General features: G+C 37.6%; 1 protein-coding gene across 5 annotated transcripts in view; it reads right to left on the bottom strand.

The window, feature by feature from the left end:
* Positions 1-1,362: 1,362 nt before the first annotated feature.
* The window catches only part of CEP57L1 (centrosomal protein 57 like 1), a 78,158-nt gene continuing 54,169 nt past the window's right edge, over positions 1,363-25,351 (bottom strand). For all 5 annotated transcript variants that reach the window (XM_087443971.1, XM_087443976.1, XM_087443972.1 and 2 more), the window contains 7 exons: positions 15,841-15,957; positions 14,682-14,759; positions 14,095-14,181; positions 9,055-9,132; positions 8,694-8,938; positions 7,535-7,679; positions 1,363-5,340 (listed from right to left, as the gene is read on the bottom strand). In XM_087443971.1, coding sequence (XP_087300097.1) covers positions 5,122-5,340; positions 7,535-7,679; positions 8,694-8,938; positions 9,055-9,132; positions 14,095-14,181; positions 14,682-14,759; positions 15,841-15,957 — 969 coding nt within the window. In that variant the 3' untranslated portion in view covers positions 1,363-5,121. The remainder of the gene's footprint in view (positions 5,341-7,534; positions 7,680-8,693; positions 8,939-9,054; positions 9,133-14,094; positions 14,182-14,681; positions 14,760-15,840; positions 15,958-25,351) is intronic.

Here is a 25,351-nt window from a genome sequence, read left to right as displayed (position 1 = left end):
TTCATGCATAATTTGTCTTTGAATCTCCAGCAGCATTTAGCATAATATCTTGAGATTCAACAAATACTTGATTATTAGAGATCAATAAATACTTGCTGAATGAACAAGCCAAATACACCAATATACAAATAATGAACTACCTTGGCTTTCAAACCTCTTCCTCTCAGCATCATAATACAGAAGAAAGCATCATTCTGAGTGACTGTTGTCTGTGCGCCCAAACAAATAAACAATAAAATACTGAATGTTCTTAAACAGTGGTTGTGTAAAATATGGTCACACATCTTTGAAATGTGAAACAGCAAAACAGCTGAACCAGTGCCTGAAACAGCAGTACCTGACCCAATATGCTCACACAGATGAGACCAGCAAATAAGGTTAACAGATTTTCATGAAATGTAATTATCAAATATTTATTGAGAGGCTACTTACAGGCCAGGTATTGTGCTAGGCACTGGGGTACAGTGGTGAGCAAGAAAGGATCTTGCTCTCAGGGAGCTTTTAGTCTATAGGGAAGACAAACAATAACAAGAAAGTGTCCCAAGTGCAAAGATAGGAGAAATACCTAGAAGAGGCAGCTAAGCTAGATTTGGGAGAAGGCAAGGGTGTGAAGGGGAGGCTTAAAGAGGACTTCTTAGAGGAAGCAGTAAATTGAGACCTGAGGAAAGAGAAAAAGCTAGAGAAGCAAAATCTAGGCAGGAAAATCTAAGCAGAAAGTATGGTGGATAACTTTACCTTTATTTTAAAAGATTATTCTAGAAAGCTGATTATATCATTTACAGAAATTTTTATCTTCCTTTGACAGATAATTCATAATGCCCAACATTCTTCCTCTAACTGCCAACCCCTGGATCCAGTCTCCCAATATTACAGACTGTTAACTGGTCGTTAACAGGCCTTATATTGTCACAAAACTGCGTCAGGGCATAAAGTAATAAGAGATCAATTTGCTTTTCTACTATTTTCTGCTGGAACTGTTAAACACATAGGAATTCAATGGACCATGCTTACATAATAAAAAATAAATTTTTTCAGTGTGTGTGGGGGGTGCTAATTTATAATTCTAATGATTGCCTACGGCATCTAGTAGGATCTTTCACCAAATAAGAATTCAGTGACTCTACGCCAATAAGTAGAACACTCAAAAAACCTACCAGGAAAAAAAATCCCCCTGATTCTTTAAGTAACAATTAATCTATAGCTATAATAAAAACAAACTGTGGCCTAGACAAAATTTTAAAACTTTAACTTTACAATTTGGTTATGTCTAATTCTCCCTACATAACAAAATACAAAAAAAAGAATTAAAGGTGGAAAGTTACATGAAAATAAGTATACAGGTTATAAAGAAAAAGGCTGAGGCATTGGCGAGGTCTATTTAATTACCAAGAAGTAAATTTATTTCATGTCAGTGACAGTCAATATTATTTTTATTTATCCTCATTTTGCTTTAATTAAAAGGTGTCATGGCACCCATAAAGAGGTGTTTTTTATCTTACAGATGCCATTATGCCTTAGAGAGATTTGTCTTGTTGTACATCTGGGAGTCAGCTTGTACTTATCTAAACTTCACATACAATTAAATGTTCTCAGTAGGTACAGCTTTAGTTACAGCTGAATAGAGTTCCAGGAAACACCATTAGGAGTTTCACTATTTACTCTACACCAACAATGGCAGCTGGTGCATTTCTGGTCACAGTGAGCACTTCTTCCACTGCGCATGACCAACTGACTTGTGCCCTTTGTTTGATTTCTCACATTACAAGTCAAATTTTAATTTAATTTTTTGACATCTTATCATGGACTTAAGAATACTACTTTATAGTTAAACTTGTATTTTTAAAGTAAGAAGGCTATACAAAAATCTCAAAAATATTTTCACGTACACCGTCCCAGCCGTCTAGTTCACTACATTAAGCGTCGCCTTCTTTAATCTTATACTGCTGAAAACTGAGCATTTCCCTCCGACCCTGCAATCTTCAGCTACAACCTAATAAAAATGGGTAGTTGCCAATGACCTACACAAGTACAATTAATTCAAGATTCCAACTTCTATTTCCAGGATTAGAATATTTACAATACCTGCTGCTTCAGACACTCGAACTTTCTAGTTTCACAGTTGCATCAAAGTTGTGACCTGCCTTGGCTAGAAAGTTCCAATTTCATATTTTCAATTTCTGATTAAATAAAAAACAAACAAACCAGTTTTTCACTTAAGTGAACAAAATCAATGATATCGCACCGAGTTTCTGCTAGGCAGAGCACAGCTGCGGGGTTGCTACGGCAACTGTTGTACACTGACCATAGATTGCCCCTCTCCAGGAAGGAAATGGTTTGCTCCACCCCCTGAGGAATCAAAGGCTCTGGCAAGCAGCAGTCTGTGAGCAGACACATTTTTAGTTCAGTAGCTGTGATGGAGCAACAGGAGACCAATCTTTATTTTCTCTCATTAAGAAATGTCACCCCAACAACCAAAACAGACTCCAAACCAAGTTGCTGTGTGTGATTATGTGTTTCTGCACCACAGTAGTACTGTATTTTTTACCTCCTCCCATTAGAAATTTAAGTTAGGGAACAAGCCAAACCAATTTTCTCCCAGGCACATAGAAAAAGAAAAAAGAAAGAACAAAAACACCAAATAAATTAGAATATTCCCACTTTTATCAAGAATATGTTTCAGCTCTTGCTTTCAGGCTTTAACCTATGCAAACTTAGGTTCTTTGACAATTTTTTTTTTGGCCACTCAGATTTACAATTTATTGAATTTTTACTCAGTACCAACCCTTCTGCTGGGTGCTCGGACATTTTATTTCATTTACTCCTCACAACAACCCTGTGAGGTAGGTAGTAATATAATCCCTACTTTACAAATGAGAAACAGAGGCTCCAAAACGTTATTTGATTGTCCCAGCTACTTAATGGCGGAGTCACAATTTGAACCTAAATCTCCTAATTCTGAAATCTTATGTTTTTTATACCACACTACACTGGTTTTGCAAGAAAATTCTCAATTCTTAATTGAAATATTCAAGCATTCCTAAAATGACTTTAAAATTTTTGGGCCGGCCCCGTGGCTTAGCGGTTAAGTGCGCGCGCTCCACTACTGGCGGCCCAGGTTCAGATCCGGGGTGCACACCGACGCACCGCTTCTCCAGCCATGCTGAGGCCGTGTCCCACATACAGCAACTAGAAGGATGTGCAACTAGGACACACAACTATCTACTGGGGCTTTGGGGAAAAAAAGGAGGAGGATTGGCAATAGATGTTAGCTCAGAGCCGGTCTTCCTCAGCAAAAAGAGGAGGATTACCATGGATGTTAGCTCAGGGTTGATCTTCCTCACCAAAAAAAAAAAAAAAAAAATTTATGGTAATTTGTTTTAGCAATACATTTTCACACGTAACGACTTCATTATTGATAAACTAAATATATTCAGCAACCTTCCTAAGTGCACAGAAAACAAAGGCACAGAAAGACAGGGCTGTATTATGGTCCTGGTGAGCTTTTTGCTAAGTATAAACAATAGCACTCACATTCTTGAGAAGGAAAGGCAATGCAGAAAAACAGGTAAGGTGACAAAACTGAGTTTAGATGAAGCCCTCTGTGGAACATCTCTGGGGTTGAAGGAGCTGACAGAGGGAGAGGGAGTGAAAATGGATGAAGGACACACGTACTATTTAAACCAGAGGGAGAGAAATTTTTATCTCTGCCATTAGTTACTTTCAAGGACAATTCCAAGTATCAATCTGCCCATTTTCAGTCATCTCTCCACTTCAGGTATAAAAAGGTCTTCTAACTTAGCACCTCTTCTCTCAATGAGAAGGAATTGCAGTTCTCCTCTCCCCCAGAAGGTCCACAATTACCCCTACACATACTTTTTGGGAATTTACTAGAAGGACATAAAGACTATCTTTTAAAAAATTGCTTTTCCTAGTTCCCTAAGATCCTGACCTAAAAATTCTTTCACACTTACAGCTTGAACATTCCCCCAGTTGTAGATAAAGAGGTACCTCCAACTTTGCCCCTTTGGAATCACCATCTCTTAAACTGCTACCCTATCTTCTGAGTTCCTCCTTTCTATTATGCCTTTTCTGTCAGTCTTCTATTTCTACTTCAGTTGATGAGTCCAATTCTCTAGCTGCCCCAAAGGATTTCAGTCAGAAACCAAAAAAGTTCAGAAGAGTTGTACTAGTTTCCATAGGCTTCTGGAAAGATAGGTTGACAAGTATAAATTTATTATAAAGCATACATACACAAAGAAATCTCTTATGACATCTCTGATTTAAAAATATAAAAAATAATTTATCATATTTCTCTGAATTTTTGCTAGATGAGGCAATGAAATGTCCAACATCTTCCTATACTTTCCTATAAACAATAAGCCAGTTTTGTGGGTGCTGGAAAGTCACATTTTCAATTTATACAGATAAATATTATATATAATGCAAAGACTAAAAGTCATAAAATGTTATAGTTATGAAGGAATAAGGTAAGATATATTGCTGCTATTAAAAAAAACACTAGCTTTGTAAAAGAATGGGATTTCTGCAGTTGAGTTACTGTCATCTAAAAATTAAGTTACTGTGGGCTCCTATTTGTAACTGTCACATAGCAACTTGGGCTAAAGGCCTCTTCACCAAGCTTTTTCCCTTTCCAAAAAAGAAAAACATTTCACAGCACTAAAATAAGACGGGGAGGAAGCACCAGGAAAGTTAAAAATCCTTTCCATACTCTGTTCATTTTGCATTGGTTTTTAAGGTGACAAGCCTACTAAATGAAAAAGTGGAACAGTACTTGTATCTCAAATTTAATTCAATTTTAAATATCATCAATCCTGCATAATTTCTTAGATTTAACTTAAGCTATCTGCAAAGTGAACAAAGTTTCTAAAACATGGTGAGATTAGGTACTTCAGTCAATAAAAAAACAAAAAAGCAATCATTTATCATTTGGGACTCTTAAGAGATCATTAGGCATTAATTTAAAAATACTGTAACTTGACACTTTATAGAGGCTAGAAACATAATTCAAAATTTCATAAAGGTGTATTAAATTAAAACCACTTTAGACAATTCAAGATTTCATTGACAGAGTTCATTTAAAGTGACAGCTTTGTGATTGTGTTACTGTTCCCACATGATATCATCTCTTCTCAATTTCATTTGAAGATTATGGACTCGTATTGGATGAAAGTTGCTGTTCTTCTGAAGAGGGTTAGCTGGCAAACATTTTCTGGGGGTATTTTTCACATTCTTTGATCTGTTAGGGTTGCTATCTTCTTGCTGAATGCCCGAAGCTTCACTTGTCCTTGAGTTTTGAACTTTTTGCTGCAGTTTATGGACCTGGAGAGAAAAAAAAAAATCTAACATTTTAGTAAAAAATATATTTAAAATATACTCTATAGTAGATGGATTAGATTTCTGGTTTAAAGATTACACGAAAATAAAAAGTTTGCTAAGTTTTTATTTATTGAATACTTATTATATGCCTAACACTATGCTAGTCAGGTAGAAATATAATGAATAAAACAATCCTTGCTCTCAAGGAGCTCTTTGCTCTTATTAGTAAAAGAAAAGCATATATATGAAACTAGAGAATAATTCAAGCCAGGATAACTCTGAGGAGGACAAGAAGTGTATATTTGAGAAGGCCAAAGAAGGACAAGATCAATGTGGGCTGGAGAAGCTGAGAGGAAGGTTTATGGAGGATACGAAATGGGTAAAAACTGGGGAACAGAGAGGAGAGAGAAGGACTTTTCAGGTGATATTAACAGCAAAGCAAAGATCTGGTACCAGGAATGAGCAAAGAGTTTACAGAGTTGAACATATATATATTTTACTCAAAAGTATTCCTGATTTAACGTACTACTGAATAGGAGCTGGCCCGGTGGTGTAGCGGTTAAGTGCGCGCGTTCTGCTTTGGCGGCCCAGGGTTTGCAGGTTCGGATCCTGGGCGCGCACCAATACACCGATACACCACTTGACAAGCCATGCTATGGTGGCGTCCCATATAAAGTAGAGGAAGATGGGCACAGATGTTAGCCCAGGACCAATCTTCCCCAGCAAAAAAAGAGGACTGGCATCGGATGTTAGCTCAGGGCTGATCTTCCTCACTAACTAACTAACTAACTAAATAAATAAATAAATAAAGTACTACTGAATAGCAGTAAAAAAAAAAAAAAAAAGTCAAGGGAATAACCTTATCTCACTGAGGAGTATGTGGTAATGGTTTGGTAAACAGAATTAAACAAAACAAAACCGACCAACTAGTTGAAACCCATTTCTTCCAAGTCCAGTCCATTACTTAGTCTATTTCACTTATGCACAGACCTGATTTGTAGAGATGATTCAGACATTGGCTAAGTACCTGGTGTTCCATTTGTCTAAGGCTATTTTAATTGCAGATATTAAATTTATCATGATAAAATGCTTGAAAATTTACACTGCTACAGCTATTATGGAATATAAATAATATTTTTCAAAATATAATTTATGTACAGACTGCCTAAATTTAAAAAAAATGACTATTCCTCTATTCCCTTCAAGTTTCTCCTATGTGATTCTAAGAAATTATACAAGTTACATAATCTTTACCCTAACACAATCATACAAAAAAATGTACTTATTATAGGCTTAAAAGCCAGTAAAGTGAAAATATTTCCTTCAAAAGTTTCATTTCCTTTTTTCTATTGCCATAGAAGAATAAAGGCAATAAAATTCTGCATCCTTTATTACTTTCCTATAAAAGCAGGGGAGGCTTAATTGTGAGGTTAATATATCACCAACTTATATGAATGCTGATCATTCCATAGGCAGATAGCTATATGATGTGACTTGAGGGTTCCTGGAAAGACTCCCTCTGCCTTCTGCTCCAGCAGTGTAAGAGCGCTAATAATCCAACCTATGGAGTTATTGTCTTGGGATAAAATATTATAATATTGAATGATTCTTCTGTTAAAATATTAAAATTGTTATGCCATTCTTAGTTATTTAGAATTCACAGGCAAGGATAGAGTCTCCTCTCACCACCCTATACTATAGCTAGCTGAGTACAGGTCCCAAGGGAATGGAACACAGCACAGTTTGTTCTGTAAAGTGGAAATAGTGGTTTTATGATTGGGGTACTGCTTGAGGAGCCAGGTTTATGCATGGTACTGAATTAGAGACCTGTCAACATAAGGGACAACATTAAGACATTAGAGGAGGAAGGAATAAGAGGAAAGAATGCTAAAAGGGTAACTGGGAGGACTGCAAAGGCGAATTTAGTCCATCTCATAATTTTCCCAAAGCCAATTCTGAATACATAACTAAATTTTCTTACTCCCTTTTCTTACTATTACCTTGGAGAGTTATACAGAAGCCCATCTATTCCAGTGGGACACATGGCTCTATTCTGTAATAGGCCCAAGTGACTCTTATCACGTTTTCACTAAGCCACACATACAGACCTCAAATTTGGAAGGTCATACAGAGATATAACACTGAATCCAGATATATATTGTCTTTTTATTAAAATCTTTTACTAAAGCCTTCTTACATTGTCTTGATGCTTCTTCAGTTTGGAAATTTGTTCTCCTTTAATTTCCATTTTCTTGACTAAATGCTCTAGTTCACATTCTATGTTTTCAAAGACTGAATGGCTTTCAGTCTCCTTCATTTGATTCAGTAGTTCTTGGTGCTCCCTATAAAAGAAAAGCAAATATTAAGCACTAGTATAGTTTATGGTATATGTCTTTGCCATAATTAAACCATATTCTGTCCAATCATAAATTTTAGAGTTAAATATTAATCTTCAAAGACAATCTCTTTCTGTAGGGTTATCTAATTAAATGTATGGTAAATATAGACAGGCTCTTGTGATTTGAGATTAGATACATTTAGAAATATTTTAGCCTTATGGTCTTAAAGAATCTTTTAAAAAAATGTTTGAATTCTTGATGTTCATAAGTAAACGTAGTAAAATATTCTGATGTCTTTAGCTAGAGGCATTAAAGAAATCTTTTTACTCACAACTTTGGAATCCTTAATGTAGGATCTTTGGAAGAATTCCAGCTATAGAAGTATTTGCCTGAGAAATCCCTAGAATTGGTGATAGCCTACTCAAAGAAATACTGTCAATAGAACTAGTTATATCTTCTACAAAGGTCTTAGTTCAACTAGCTAGCCACCCAAATCACATATTTTCTAGAAATTTTGTTGAATATATATTTAAACTTCGGGCTTAAAATATGTATCCCATACAGAATCTTGTTTACGTCTTTACAAGCTTCAAAACTTGTAATGAAGACCAGCCAGAGTCTAAAACAAGAAATTGCAGTCCTACTTGTCTAATGAAATCATTTATTTAACTAAAAAGACTATAAAAAACAAAAGGAGAATCTTCCTTATAAAAACTTTTGTGAGAGTTTAAGGTCACCAGACATGGTTTGTTAGAATGACAGTAATATTTGTCCAACAGTTTAGATCGTCGGAATACAGAAACTCCTTAGATTGGAAAAGTAGTAATTACACACAGTTGAAAATTTAAATAGTATCAATAAATACAATGAAAAACAAGTGACAACAAATCTGCAGATCAAAATAAGTCCAAATGGCCAAGGCCTTTAAGAATTCATAAGTGGCATTTTTCTTAAGATTGAGGGAAAAAAAGATACCTAAATATCTTGCTACTTCTGATCAAGAATAAAAATACTTACATACTCATTTGGTCCAGCTCATCTTGCATTGCCATCAAGAGTTCAGACAAATTGTCACAAATACAAACGGACTTTCCTGAGTCAGGAGGTACAGCTTCACACCGTGAAGTTGTTCTAGTAGGCTTGTAGAGACATCTAGGCTCAGTAACTTCTGCACGTTTCTGAAGGACATGTGGGCCATAATGTTGCATCATCTGCAGGAGGTTTTGCCTGCTTGCATTCCTGGAATGGCTTGCACTGGCAGACTTTAGGGGAAAAGAAATAGTTGAGAACAATTTCAAATGACTGACGGCATTTAAACAGCACTTACAACAAAGCAAGAGTTTTTTTGAACAAGTATCTTCATTTCTGCCCCTCTCACCTTCTCAACTACAATAGGCAGTGATCCAAACTTTGAATAAATTTGCTGAGGTGGTCCTCTCTTTAAACATTTAGTTTTCTAAATATTGAGAAGGAAAAAAGTAAACAAAATAATTATTTTAAAAGACATTTATGATATGAAGAAGTCTCAAAACTCAAAAGTAAACAAACAATCTCATTAGAAAATAAGCAAGAAACATGGACAGAGATTTCACTGAAAACGACAGATGGTAAATAAACACATGAAAAGATATGTAACATCATTAGCCATTAAGAAAATGCAAGTTACAATGAAATATCACTACACACCTATCAGAATGGCTGAAAGGAAAAATAGTGACAAAACCAAATGCTGGCAAGGATGTGGAGAAACCAGATAGCTCATACATTGTTGATGGGAATACAAAATAATGCAGCTACTTTGGAAGAGAGTCCGGAATTTTCCTGTAAAACTAAACATGTACTTATCATATGACCCAGCAATTGCATTCTTGGACATTTATCCCTGAAAAATGAAAACTTACGTTCATGTGGGCCAGCCTGGTGGCGCAGTGATTAAGTTCGCATGCTCCACTTCAGCGGCCCAAGGTTCACGGGTTCAGATCCCAGGCACGGACCTGCACACTGCTTATCAAGCCATGCTGTGGCAGGCATCCCACATATAAAGTAGAGGAAGATGGGCACGGCCCTGTTAGCCCAGGGCCAATCTTCCTCAGCAAAAAGAGGAGGATTGGCAACAGATGTTAGCTCAGGGCTAATCTTCCTCACCAAAAAAGAAATGAAAACTTATGTTCAAAAACCTGTACACAAATGTTCATAACAGCTCTATTTGTGATGGTCCAAAACTGAAAACAACCCAGGGCTGGCCCAGTGGCCTAGTGGTTAAGTTCAGTATGTTCCACTTCGGCGGCCTGGGTTCGGTTCCTGGGCACAGACCTACACCACTCGTCAGCAGCCATGCTGAGGTGGTGACTCACATATAAAATAGAGGAAGTTGGCACAGATGTTAGCTCAAGGTGAATCCTCCTCCACCAAAAAAAAAGAGGAAGATTGGCAGCAGATGTTAGTTCAGGGTGAATCTTCCTCAAGCAAAAAAAGAAAACTGAAAACAACCCAAATCTCTTTCAATAGGTGAATGGCTAAACTGTGGTACAACTTTAACATGGAATACTACACAGAAAGGAAAAGAATGTATTGATACTTGGATGGATCTCAAGGGAATTGGCTGAGTGAAAAAAGCCAATTTTAAAAGGTTACATACTGCATGATTCCATTTATATAACATTTTTGAAATAAAATTATAGACAGTGAACAGATTATAAAGTGCTAAGGGTTATGGAGAGGGATGTATAGCTATAAAGGGAATACATGAAGGAGTCTTATAGTGGTGGAACAGTCCTGTATGTTGATTGTGGTGATGGTTACACAAATCTACACGTGTGATAAAACTATATAGAACTATATACACTCACATAAATATATATATACACACACAAATAACTAAATATAAAACTGGTGAAATTTGAATAAGCTCTGTGTGTCATGCCAATGTCAGTTTCCTGGGTTTTACACTATACTATATTTATGCAAGGTGTTAATATCGGAAACTGGTTGAAGATACATGGGACTTCCCTGTACACTTTTCTGTAATCTCCTGTGCATCTATAATTATTTTAAAATAAAAAGTAAAAAACAAAAAAAGATACTTATGGTAAGGATATGGAAATGGAACAATGGTATGTTGGTTGGAACATAAACGAGTCCAATCACTTTGGACACTATCTTGTAAAGTTAAGGATGAACGACTCTCATGGCCCAGCATCTCAGAGAAACTCCTGTACATGTAAACCAGACGCCACGTACAAGCATGTTCACAACAGTGTTGTTTATAGTAACAAAAAGCAAGAAACATCCCAACTGTTCATTGAAAGGAGAAAGGACAAATAAACTGTGGTATTTCCATACAATAAAGTATTTATAGCAATAAAAAGCAGTGATATGCACCAACTGGAGGAATCTCATAAACTTAATGTTGAATGGAAAAAGCAAGTTGCTGAAGAACACAAACACAATAAGTACATTTATATAAAGTTCAAAGTTATGAAAACCTAAACAATATATTTTTGGGGAATATCTATTTGGCAAAGTGATTTTTTTAAAAAAGCCAGAGAATGAAAAATTCAAAATCAGAACTGTGGTTACCCCTGGAGGGGTTGTTGGGAGGATACAACTTAAGAGGTGGATATGCTGGGCTTCAACAGCGCTGGCAATGTTCTATTCTTAAGCTGGTTGGTGAGTACTCGGGTGTTAATTTTATTATTATTCTTTGAGCAGACATTTTTTGTTATATATACTCTTTCATGAAACATTTTTTAAAAGGCATTGCTAAACTACATTCTTACACTCTTAAGAATAATTTAAATTCTTTCACTAACTAATTTTGTTGGAAGGATTGAACTAGGGTGACAAATTGTCTCAACTGGCCCACAACTGAGGGAGTTCCCAGGACACAGGATTTTCGGTGCTAAAACCAGGAAAGTCTCAGGCAAACCAGGGTGAGTTGATCATTCTAGTTAACACTTCAGCAAGGGAATAATCAAAAAAATGATGATATTCCATAATGAAAAGAAAACAAAATACTCCCAATTCTAAGTAGAAATTTAGATATCTTATTATAAATATTCAATTTTTTTTTTTTGAGAGTTAAAGAAATAAAATGAATTTGAGGTAGATAAATCACAAAAGTTTGTGAGTCAGTTCTTACTCACTCAGAGTTGCTTGGTGACCTTGGATAATCATTCAAGCTCTGTGCCTTAGTAACAGAAATTTAAGTAATGGAAAACAACGGTCTGGTCTAAGGCTATTTCAAGCAGTTATAATAAGAGTAAAAGAAATTTCAGTTAATTCTTCTAGTCACTATACTGACTGAGATCTCTGATTGATTAAAATCTAAACTTTTCAGAGAATACTGAAAACCTCATAGGAAAGGCTCCCATCATCTCACTTACAATATTCAAAGTCTGCTTCTTTACTTTCAAGCTCACCTTCTCATACTGCTGTCAGTTACCATCCAGAAGTACAGGTCTAATCACGTCCGTACTCTTCTCAAAAGCTTTCAGTGGTTCCCAGTTGTTTACAAAGTAAAAGTTTAAACTCTTAACATGGCATTGAAGGTCTGCCATAATCTCACCTCAAACTATATTTCCAATTTTAACTCTCCCTATGACACCATCTCACCCCCAATATTGGACAATTATCTATGGTTTGTGGAAAAACCAATTATACCCTCAGACTGTAATACAATTCTCCTCATCTCTATCTATCAAAACTTATTAATTCTCCAAAGTTTCCTTTAATGCTGCTTCTTGCATGACCCTTTGACATATTCTTTGTCTGTCAAAGAATATGTCACTACCACTTTGTTTACACCTCTATTAAGTTTTTATTACACTCTGTCTAATATTTGTATATTTCACTGCTTCTCTATAAATTCCTGTCTTATTTATCTCTTTACCATCGAGAAGTAGCAGTCTTTGTAGATCAAGATGCATGAGCTGAATGAACTATGTCCAGGATATGGAGAAATTGGCAGTGAGAAAAGCAAGACTCTCATAGAGGTCTCTTAAAATTTGATCCTACCTTTAGCAACGTCAGTGCTCCAGCCAGCTTTAAAAGGAAGCATTATTACTTGCAGATCCTATGAACTTGGGATTTAAACTAACTACTTTTATAAAGTGATTTTGCTGTTAATTACTCTTTTTTTTTCTCTTCCAGGAGCTACCTTTTCTTCCCTTCATTTCTTTTACATTACTTCTCCCTATGCCTTCTTTATTTTTACAATGAATAGGTAAATTAAAAAAAAATTTCCACTAACTCATCAGACAAAGGATGCCACAAAACATAAATATAAAAAAAGTTAATATTTTTTCCACTTGCAAATTACTTACAGTGATTTTCTATTTGGTTTTGCAGCTTCTAATCTCATTGCACAAACAAGACAAAAAACAAATATTTAAGGAAGGAAAGAAGCAAAAAATCAACATAAAGTTGCACTGGGAAAATGTTTTTCACTATTGTAGTTTGCAAATTCCTTGAAAGAAAATAATTATAAAAAATGCAGTCAGACTATTGAACAGTAATTCTTATTTATGCAACAAAAGAGTAGCCAAAGTTAAGTATAATGTTCTCTCCATTATTGTATCCACAAGGTGAGCCTATGGCAGTGGCCAGAATTCTCAAATAGTATCCCTGGCTCCCACAACAAATGGCACACAGAAATACTCACTACATGCATATTGAATAAATAGTAATAATGGTCATCAAAACTATAATTTCAAAATCATAAGATTAAAAGGGATTAAAATTTTCTTTCTTACCATTATAGATAATTAAGAAGGTTTAATACAATATATCCAAAACAACAACTCATCTAAACAAAATATTATTGGTCAGTCTATAAAGCACTAACTCCCCAATTCTTATTCTTAGGCAAATCCAAAGGGAACGAGCATAAATAACAAATAATAAAAAATTTTCTAGAGAAATAACTTCACAGATCTATAATTTAATACCATATTCTTGTCTTTTTGTTGTGTACATAACATATAAAACTGCTTCTAGGATCTATTGTGTTGTTAACATCTATTGTGTTGTTTTGTGACTCTTTTATAAAATATCACAAAATACATTTCTCTAAGAGTTTAGTACTAGGAAAATGTTTGTCTTTCTAGAAAAACTGGAATGCTTATAGTTATTTCACAAAGACAGATATACTGCCCACTATATACTCCTTTTTGCTTTGATTGTCAAGTAAACTCAGAGCTAGGTTTTGTGCTCAACTGCTGTTGCGGTTTCATGGAATTTTCTGTCCTCACACCCAAAACCATCATCACTTGATTCATGTTTTTAATCCCCACTTCATAGCATTATTGCATGTCTTTTATTATAAATCTTTTCAAATTCTTTTTGGAAATGGATAGGTGTAAATATTAAAAGGGTAAATAAATAAGTATTAGCGAATAAGAATAAAGTGTTTGCATACCTTTGAAGATTTCTTTTTTTCTTTGGAGCATTTTGGATTCGATACTGAAGACATTAAAATTCTATTGATTTCAAGTCCAGTTTGAAGCTATAATATTAAATAAAAAACTTTATAAAATTGATTTTTAAGTTTATCAAAAACATTATAATGAGAAATCTGGTTTCAGCTTACAAAGATAAAAATGCTTTTTGAGGAAGAAAAGAAAACCCAAAATACTATTTTTTTGTGCATGAAAGTCACTAAGTCTATTGGTAATTATAATCATTTTCTGTTTATAAGAGAATGAATTATTTAATACATATATCAATCAAATTGAAAACAATCTATACCAGGAGTTCTTTCAAGTGAGAATATACATGTATATTTGTCAGAATTTCAAAAGACCAAAAGACTTCTTGGCAGTGCATCCATGGTATATGAATATACTAGCTGACTTATTGAAAATGTCATTATTATAGCAAAAAGAGACAAAACTAACAATGTAGGAAGCAGAAATTAGAGTCTAGAATATAGGCCTCATTAATGAAAATAAAGTATAATAAAACATATGTAGCTTATCGTGATAAATGATATAATGCTCTATTTACCTCAGAAGCTTTGTCTTGAAATAGCTTACGCTGATGTTCTTCTTCCTTAAGTTTTTCCTCTAAATATTTAATCTTGTCCTGCAAAAGAATTAAAAAAAAAATGGGATTATTACATAAAAACTAGAGCCAAATATCTTTTATTCCTTTTCCAAATAGAGTCCTTGTGGTCTTGATTCTCAATAGTTTGGCAAATTAAGGCAGAGAGTAAGAAAAAGGAATGGCAGAAGATGCTGAGATTTTTCTGAGCTTTCTTCTTATACTCTTTACCTGCTATCATATATAAGAAGAACAAAGGGAAAGCAAAGAATGTACACATATAGGCTTTATTAACTTCTAGCAACAAAACCATCATGATGAAACTTTTGGGAGTATTAAAGGTCTAGAAGGTCAACCAATTATAGTCTTGGGTCTCAATGTTTCTTTCAAAACACAGACAAATCACAATAAATGTCTATCATGTGCATATGATAAGGGCGCAGTTGTTGGAGGAGGGAGGGAATAGAAAGACATATTAGAAATATAAGATATGGTCCTTGTTACTTAAGAGCTTGTACTGTACTTAGGGAAACAAGAGTAAGATACATCAAAGAGTAAAGCACAAAGGAATGAATATGATTTGACCCAGACCATGTATACACTATATAACCTTATACACATAAGTATTTCATCTTACATCCATGGTGTGGTTCAGAATAAGAGGACAGTACTATTTCAAAGGGAGGCCTTCCTAGTGTTGGAGAACTCAAGGAAGGCTTCACAGAGGAAGTAGGACTTGGAGAAAGTCCTATAAAATGGACAGGATTTGGGTGGGAAAAGGAAAGGGTATTTCAGGATGGGATTGAGGATAGGGTTAACTGCAAGTGGCGAAAGACAATCTTTTCAATATCCTTTAGGTAAATTATCTGACAGGTGAAAACGGTCTGCCACCTCAGAAGCCAAAATTACAATTTCACATCAAAAGGCAAGTTCATTCGTCCTGTGACAGAGTACATTAACTTTTCACCTCTATAGCAGGAATTCATAACTGGATTACTAAAAGTTATAAATGAAGTTTTATAAATCTAAGATTTACTGTATATTCACGTACAGTGCCAATTATGCTTAACACTAAAGATCTATTCCTGGCATCACCACTTGAAAGAAATGAGGGGAAGCTTACCTCGGCAGTTTTCTGAGTTGTTGTAAGTTTAAAACATTCTTTTTCTAAGACATCCAGCTTTTCAAGTTTTGCTTGCAGCTTCATATGATCCTGTTCTTTTTCCCTTTGAAGCTGGGCCTGGAACGGATAAAAACAAAACTAGAATTTGGCAAGTGATGCCAATGGCTCAAGAATAATACAATTTCTGAGAATCCAAAGCACAATATAAACCTGTCATAAGAAACACATACATACATGTACACACTTTAGTGCTTACAAGCAAAAACAAGAAAATCAAATACTTTTAAAGAACAAATATAATGTGCAAAAAAAGGGGTGCTATATTAGCATCAATGGAACAAACTCTTCTATGTATCTTTATATAACATTTTTACTAAGGAAAACATCACCAACGAAACCTGTATTAAATAAAGTGTTATTCACAGGGTGACCAAACCTACTCATTGACTTACCTTCTCTCTAACTATAACATAGAAAAGCAGCCGTCAAAGGAATAAAGCATACAGAGAACACGAAGAAAAGGAAAGTTATACAGATTTTATTTATTTATTTATTTTCCCCCCAAAGCCCCAGTAGATAGTTGTATGTCATAGCTGCACATCCTTCTAGTTGCTGTATGTGGGACGCGGCCTCAGCATGGCCGGAGAAGCGGTGCATCGGTGCGCGCCGGGGATCTGAACCCGGGGGGCCAGCAGCGGAGCGCGCGCACCTAACTGCTAAGCCACGGGGCCGGCCCGAGGAAAGTTATACATACATACATATACCCACACATACATATATACATATATATGTATATATTTGTAATGGTATTTAATACCACACTAATGCAAGATGTTAATAACAGGGGCAACTGTGAGGGGGCAAGGGGTATAAGAGAACTCTCTGCTCAATTTTCTATAAACTTAAAACTTCTCTAAAAAATAAAGTTTATTAAAAAACAAAAGACAGAGAATAGATTGGTGGTTACCAGAGGGGAACAGGGAGGAGAGAGGGTGAAAGGGGTAAAAGGGCACATGTGTACAGTGATGGATAGCAATTAGACTTGGGGTGAACATGATGCAGTCTACACAGAAATCAAAATATAATAATGTACACCTGAAATTTATATAGTGTTATAAACCAATGTTACCTCAACAACAACAATAACAAAGAATAAAACAAAAACAAAAAACAGATACAATCAATAAACAGAGTTTTCATGACCTGTGGTCTAACATTCAATTGGAATCACAGAAGGAGAGGAGAGGGAGTTGGGACAAGAATAATTATCTGAAGGATAACAGCAAAAAATGTTCCAAATTTTAATGAAAAATATTAACTGATGGATTCAAGAAGCTAAAAAAAAAAAAAAAAAAAAGGCACCAAAAAACCCAAGAAGAATAAATACAAAGTAAACCACATTTGGGCAAATCATTATCAAATCATTGAAAACCATGATAAAGGGAAAGTCTTAAAAGCAGCCTGAGAAATGATGACACATTATGCACAGAAGAACGAAGATAACAATTTTCATTAAAAACTATTAAAGCCAGAAGACAATTGAGAAAACATCTTTAATGTACTGAAAGCAAAAAACCTGCCAACTAGAATTCTACATCCAGTAAAAATATCTTTCACCAATGATGGTGAAATAAAGATTTTTTCCAGACAAATATACGCTAAGAGAACTTCCAGCATACTTGTAAAGGAAGTACTTCAGACTAAAGGAAATGATACCAGATGGAAAATTAAATCTGCACAAATAAATAAAAAGCATTAGAAATGGTAAAAATGTAGACAAATATATATTTTTTCTTGTTTCTTAATTTTCTTTATAGGATAACTGACATTTAAAGCAGAAATAATAACAATGTATTACAGGTTTTATAACATATGCAGAAATAAAATGTATGAAAACTGTACCACAAAGGGGGATAAGTGGAAGCATAGTGTAGTGAGGATCTTCCATTATATGTGAAGTGTTTTAATACTAATTCATGGCAGACTGTGGTAAGTTAAGAATACATATCTTAACCTGTAAAGCACCTACTAAAAAGAAGAAGGAGGAGGAAGGGGACAAGGAGGAAGACCAGTCAATAGACTTTAAAAAGAAATCACTAGAGAAGTTAAAAAATATTTTTAACTGAATGATAATAAAAAACCAAAATATCAAAATTTGTAGCATGCAGGTAAAGTAGTGTTTAGAGGAAAAGTGATAGCTTTAGTCACAAAATCTAACATTTAAAAAGAAAGAATAGAGAGAGAAGTCAAGATGGCGGCATAGGCAGACTCTGAACTCACCTCCTCCCACAGACACAGCCAATTTACAATTACTCACAGAAAAATTACCCCTGAGAGAGAACTCAAAACTGGATAAGAGGAGCTCCTGCAACAAATGACAATACAAATTGAGGTGGAAGAATAAGAAATTCCCTTCTGGAGAGGAAAAAACGCCACTTTTGCAAGCCGCAGCACTTCACGGCTGCCTGGAAGCAGCCCAAAGGTACGCAGCCTTCCCTGGAGAAGTGGGGACCTGAGCTGGGGAGCACCCCAACTGTAGGCATTTTTTGGACCCAGCATGATCGAGACTAGTGGCATAATATCTGACTCTGGTCGCTACTAAAACATTGGGGAGTACCCCCAGAAAAGCTGGTTCACAAAGAAATTAAAACCAGCTCTTAAAGGGCACACACACAAATTGACCTGTTTCAGAAAGCAACCTAAAATCACCAGAAAGAAAGGTGCACAGTGCTTTGGTGAAAAGAGACTCACCTGATAGGCTCTGAGTGCATCTCGGTGAGAGGTGAGACTTCTCCAGGGACTGGGACATTGGCGGCGGCCATTGTTGTGGCCTGGTGTGGGCGTGCTGACACAGACACTGGCAGACGCCACTGGAGTTCTCCCTGAAGCCTGCTAGCCCAGAGTCTGCCTCACCCACTAGAGCACCAATTTAATCCAGCTCAGTCAGGGCAGGCAGCCCACACTAAGGGACTGGCCCCACCCAACAACAAGCCCTCAGGCAACTTGTGGACCTGTTAAGTGAGCTGCCTGGATTCTCCGCAGATTGGCGAGTGGGTCCAAGGAGCAGGTGGAGAGTGTGGGGCGGTGGTGGAGCCTGTGGGGCTTCCGCCTTGGAGAGATGGGGTCCATTTCAGGAGGTCAGGGCGCGCACATGGGGCAGGACTATGTTGACTGTGTGTGTGGATCTGTGGGTGGCGGGGCTTGTCAGCTGCAGAAGACTTGTGCTTCTCAAAGACCCACACAGGGGGTTTGCCTCACCTTCCAAAGCCTGAAACAATTGGGTGCTCCTGTGCCTGAGGCGAGCCCCACCCAGCTGCAATCCTCAGAGAGCTGACAAGAGACCTACAGGCTGGAAGCTTATAGCAATTGTAAGCCCCTGAGCCTAACAACCTGCCACGCTGGGGGCCTACTCACTTAAAAGAAATACTGCAACACAAATGTTCTATTAGAACTTGCAGCCAACTGTGCTGGAGCCCACCACACCCGATAAAGAGACTGAAGGGCCCACAACTACAAGCAGCTGAGCATTACAACAGCTGGCCAGGGGCATAGCTCAGCCTCCCTGGGCACCTACAGGAGAGCAACCACAACACAACAGAAGGACACACGTAGCCCACATATGGGTCACTCCTGGAACATTCAGAACTGACGTAAGCACACTGTCGGTCCTCATAAGGCATCACTTATATAAGGTCACCTCTCCAAGAGCAGGAGACGTAGCAGACCCACCTAATACACAGACACAAGCAGAGGGAAAGAGGCAAAATGAGGAGGCAAAGGAATACATTCCAAGTAAGGGAACAGGACAAAACTCCACAAAAGGAACTAAGTGAAACAGAAATGAGCAACCTACCCAACAGAGAGTTCAAACAAAGAGTGTTAAGGATGCTCACTAATCTTGGGAGAAGAATGGATGAACTCAGTGATAATGTCAACAAAGAAATGGAAGATATAAAAAGAACCAATCAGAAATGAAGAATACAATACTGGAAATGAAAAATTCACTAGAGGGACTCAAAAGCAGAGTAGAGGATACAGAAGAATGGATCTGCGAGCTGGACAAAGACTAGAAAAAATAACCCAAGCTGAACAGGTAAAAGAAAAAAGAATTAAAAAGAGTGAGGACAGTCTAAGGGACCTCTGGGACAACATCAAGCGCACTAACATCTGCGTTATAGGTGTCCCGGAAGGAGAAGAGCGAGACAAAGGGGCAGAGAATCTATTTCAAGAAATAATAGATGAAAACTTCCCTAATCTAAGGAAGGAAACAGACATCCAGGTACTGGAATCACAGAGAGCCCCAAACAAGATAAACCCAAAGAGGCCCACACCAAGACACATCATAATGAAAATGTCCGGAATTAAAGATAAAGACAGAATCCTAAAAGTTGCAAGAGAAAGACAAGTTACATACAAAGGAAATCCCATAAGGCTATCAGCTGACTTCTCAGCAGAAACCTTACAGGCTAGAAGAGAGTGGCACAATATATTTAAAGTGCTAAAAGGAAAAAACCTACAGCCAAGAATACTCTACCCAGCAAGGTTATCATTTAAAATGGAAGGAGAGATAAAAACCTTCCAAGACAAGCAAAAATTAAAGGAGTTTGTCACCAAGAAACCAGTACTACAGGAAATGTTAAAGGGACTTATTCAGGAGATGAAGTCAAGATGGCGGCGTAGGCAGACTCTGAACTCACCTCCTCCCGTGGACACAGCCAATTTACAACTACTTGTGGAAAAATGACCCCTGAGACAGAACTGAAAACTGGATAAGAGGAACTCCTGCAACAAAGCACAATCCTAGTTGAGGTAGAAGAGGCAGAAACTCCCCTCTGGAGAGGAAAAACGCCGCCTTCAGAAGCCACAGCGCCTCACGGCCGCCCGGGAGCAGCCCAAAGGTAGGCAGCCCTCCCTGGAGGAGCGGGGCCGCGAGCCGGGGAGTGCCCCTGCTGTGGGGATTTTGTGGACCCAGCACAATCGAGACGAGTGGCATAATATCTGACTTTGCCTGCTACTAAAACATTGGGGAGTACCCCCAGAAAAGCTGGTTCACAAAGAAATTAAAATCGGCTGTTAAAGGGCCCACACGCAAACTCACCTGTTTCAGAAAGCAACCTAAAATCACCAGAAATAAAGGTGCACAGTGCTTTGGTGAAAAGAGACTCACCTAATACAGCCTGAGTGCACCTCGGTGAGAGGTGAGATCTCTCCAAGGAGTGGGACATTGGCGGCGGCCATTGTTGTGGCCTGGTGTGGGTGTGCTGACAGAGACGCCATTGGAGTTCTCCCTGGGGCCTGCTGGCCCGGGGTCTGCCCCACCCACTAGAGCACTGATTTGGTCAAGCTCTGCCAGGGTAGGCAGCCCACCCTGGAGACTGGCCCCACCCAACAGCAGGCCCTCGGGCAACTTGTGGGCCTGCATAGATTGGTGACTGGATTCCCTGCAGCCTGGCAACTCAGCCAACTTAGGTGGGGCGGGGCGTGCACAAGGAGCAGGTCGATAGTGTGGAGTGGTGGTGGAGTGTGTGGGGCTCCCGCCGTGGGGAGACTGGGTCTGCTTCGAGGGGTCGGGGCACGCACACAGGGCAGGACTGTGTTGACTGTGTGTGTGGACCTGTGGGCGGTGGGGCTTCTCAGCTGCAGAAGACTTGCACTTCTCAAAGACCCACACAGGGGGTTTGCCCCACCTTACAAAGCCTGAAACAATTGGGTGCTCCTGTGCCTGAGGCCAGCCCCACACAGCTGCAATCCTCAGAGAGCTGACAAGAGACCTACAGGCTGGAGGCTTATAGAAATTGTAAGCCCCTGAGCCTAACAACCTGCCACGCTGGGGGCCTACTCACTTAAAAGAAATACTGTAACACAAATGTGGTATTAGAACTTGCAGCCAACTGTGCTGGGGTTCCCCACACCTGATAAAGAGACTGAAGGGCCCACAACAACTACAAACAGCTGAGCATTACAACAGCTGGCCAGGAGCATAACTCGGCCTCCCTGGGTGCCTACAGGGAGAGCCAAAAGGCCACAACAGAAGGACACACATAGCCCACATAGGGGTCACCCCTGGAACATTGAGAACTGAGGGAAACACACTGCAGGCCCCCTAAGGCATCACTTACATAAGGTCACCTATCCAAGAGCAGGAGACGTAGCTGACCTACCTAATACATAGACACAAGCACAGGGAAAGAGGCAAAATGAGGAGGCAAAGGAATACATTCCAAGTAAGGGAACAGGACAAAACTCCAGAAAAGGAACTAAGTGAAACAGAAATGAGCAACCTACCTGACAGAGAGTTCAAACCAAGAGTGTTAAGGATGCTCACTGATGTGGGGAGAAGAATAGATGAACTCAGTGAGAATGTCAACAAAGAAATGGAAGATATAAAAAAGAACCAATCAGAAATGAAGAATACAATACTGGAAATGAGAAATTCACTAGAGGGACTCAAAGCAGAGTAGAGGATACAGAAGAACGGATCTCCGAGCTGGACGAAAGACTAGAGGAAATTACCCAAGCCGAACAGGTAAAAGAGAAAAGAATTAAAAAGACTGAGGACAGTCTAAGGGACCTCTGGGACAACATCAAGCACAGATGACATCCGTGTTATAGGTGTCCTGGAAGGAGAAGAGCGAGACAAAGGGGCAGAGAATCTATTTCAAGAAATAATAGATGAAAACTTCCCTAACCTAAGGAAGGAAACAGACATCCAGGTACTGGAAGCACAGAGAGCCCCAAACAAGATAAACCCAAAGAGGCCCACACCAAGACACATCATAATGAAAATGTCCAGAATTAAAGATAAACACAGAATCCTAAAAGCCGCAAGAGAAAGTCAAGTTACATACAAAGGAAACCCCATAAGGCTATCAGTTGACTTCTCAGCAGAAACCTTACAGGCTAGAAGAGAGTGGCACGATATATTTAAAGTGCTAAAAGGAAAAAACTTACAGCCAAGAATACTCTACCCAGCAAGGTTATCATTCAAAACGGAAGGAGAGATCAAAAATTTCCAAGACAAGCAAAAATTAAAGGAGTTTGTCACCAAGAAACTAGTGCTACAAGAAATGTTAAAGGGACTGATTTAAGGGGAAAAGAGAAGACCACAAATAGGAAAAATTGTCTATTTCCATCATAAGAGGGTAATGGATACAAATGCATAAAAAAGAGGTTAGATATGATATCAAAAACATAAAAGGAGGGAGGAGGGGAGTTAAAGAGTAGAGCTTTCCGACAGAGGTCAAACTAAAGAGACCATCAATTCTGTATAGAAGAAGAAAGGAACAGAGAAGGACTACTAAAACACTGAGAAAAAAAAAAGTTAAAAAATGGCAGTAAGTACATACTTATCAATAGCTACTTTAAACATCAATGGACTAAATGCTCCAATTAAAAGGCATAGGGTAGCTGATTGCATAAAACACCAAGACCCATATATATGCTGCATACAAGAGACACACTTCAGACCTAAAGACACTCACAAACTGAAAGTGAAGGGATGGAAAAAGATACTCCATGCAAATGGCAATCAAAAGAAAGCTGGGGTAGCAGTACTCATATCAGACAAAATAGACTTTAAAACAAAAACTGTAAAAAGAGACAAAGAAGGGCATTACATAATGATCAAGGGAACAATCCAACAAGAGGATATAACACTTGTAAATATCTATGCACCCAATGTAGGTGCACCTAAATATATAAAGCAATTATTAACAGGCATAAAAACAGAAATAGCCAGTAACACAATAACAGTAGGGGACTTTAACACTCCACTTACAGCAACGGATAGATCATCCAAACAGAAGATCAATAAGGAAACATTTGCCTTAAATGACACACTAGAACAGATGGACCTAGTAGATATATAGAGAGCATTCCATCCAAAAACCGAAGAATACACGTTCTTTTCAAATGCACATGGAACATTCTCCAGGATTGATCACATATTAGGCCACAAAACAAGTCTCCATAAATTTAAGAAGACTGAAATAATACCAAGCATCTTTTCTGACCACAACGGTATGAAACTAGAAATCAACTATAGGAAGAAAATCAGAAAAGCCACAAATACATGGAGATTAAACAAAATGCCACTGAACAACGACTGGGTCAAGGAAGAAATCAAAGAAGAAATCAAAAAATACCTGGAGACAAATGAAAATGAAAATACAACATGCCAGAATTTATGGGATACAGCAAAAGCGGTTCTAAGAAGGAAGTTTATAGCAACACAGGCCTATCTCAACAAACAAGAAAAATCTCAAATAAACAATCTAACAACGCACCTAAAGGAACTGGAAAAAGAAGAACAAACAAAGCCCAAAATCAGTAGAAGAAGGGAAATAATAAAAATCGAGCAGAAATAAATGAAATAGAGACCAAAAAACAATAGAAAAAATTAATAAAACCAAGAGCTGGTTCTTTGAAAAGATCAACAAAATTGACAAACTTTCAGCTAGACTCACCAAGAAAAAAAGAGAGAAGGCACAAATAAGTAAAATCAGAAATGAAAGAGGAGAAATTATAACAGACACTTCAGAAATACAAAAGATTATAAGAGAATACTATGAAAAGCTATATGCCAACCAATTCGACAATCTGGAAGAAATGGATTACTTCTTAGAATCATACAACCTTCCAAAACTGGATCAAGAAGAAGTAGAGAATTTGAATAGACCAATCACCAGTAAGGAGATCGAAACAGTAATCAAAAACCTCCCCAAAAATAAAAGTCCAGGACCAGACGGCTTCCCTGGTGAATTCTATCAAACATTCAAAGAAGACTTAATACCTATCCTTCTCAAACTCTTCCAAAAAATTGAGGAGGGGGGGAAGCTCCCTAACTCATTCTACGATGCTGACATTACTCTGATACCAAAACCAGACAAGGACAACACAAAAAAAGAAAATTACAGGCCAATATCACTGATGAACATCAATGCAAAAATCCTCAACAAAATACTAGCAAATTGCATACAACAATACGTTAAAAAGGTTATACACCATGATCAAGTGGGATTTATTCCAGGGATGCAGGGATGGTTCAACATTCGCAAATCAATCAACGTAATACACCACATTAATAAAATGAAGAATAAAAATCACATGATCATCTCAATAGATGCAGAGAAAGCACTTGACAAGATACAGCAAACATTTATGATAAAAACTCTGAATAAAATGGGTATAGAAGCAAAGTACCTCAACATAATAAAGGCCATATATGACAAACCCACAGCTAATATCATCCTCAATGGTGAAAAACTGAAACCTATCCCTCTGAGAACAGGAACCAGACAAGGATGCCCACTGTCAGCACTCCTATTTAACATAGTACTGGAAGTCCTAGCCAGAGCACTCAGACAAGAGAAAGAAATAAAAGGGATCCAAATTGGAAAGAAAGAAGTGAAACTGTCACTATTTGCAGATGACATGATTTTATATGTAGAAAACCCTAAAGAATCCACCAGAAAACTTTTAGAAGTAATAAACGAATATGGTAAAGTTGCAG

This window comes from Ceratotherium simum, chromosome 19, assembly GCF_057802395.1.
Source record: "Ceratotherium simum simum isolate JZ-2026a chromosome 19, ASM5780239v1, whole genome shotgun sequence".
Lineage (NCBI taxonomy): Eukaryota > Metazoa > Chordata > Mammalia > Perissodactyla > Rhinocerotidae > Ceratotherium > Ceratotherium simum.
The sequence above is the reverse complement of the archived record's forward strand: the minus strand, read 5'-3'. Positions and strand labels throughout refer to the sequence as shown.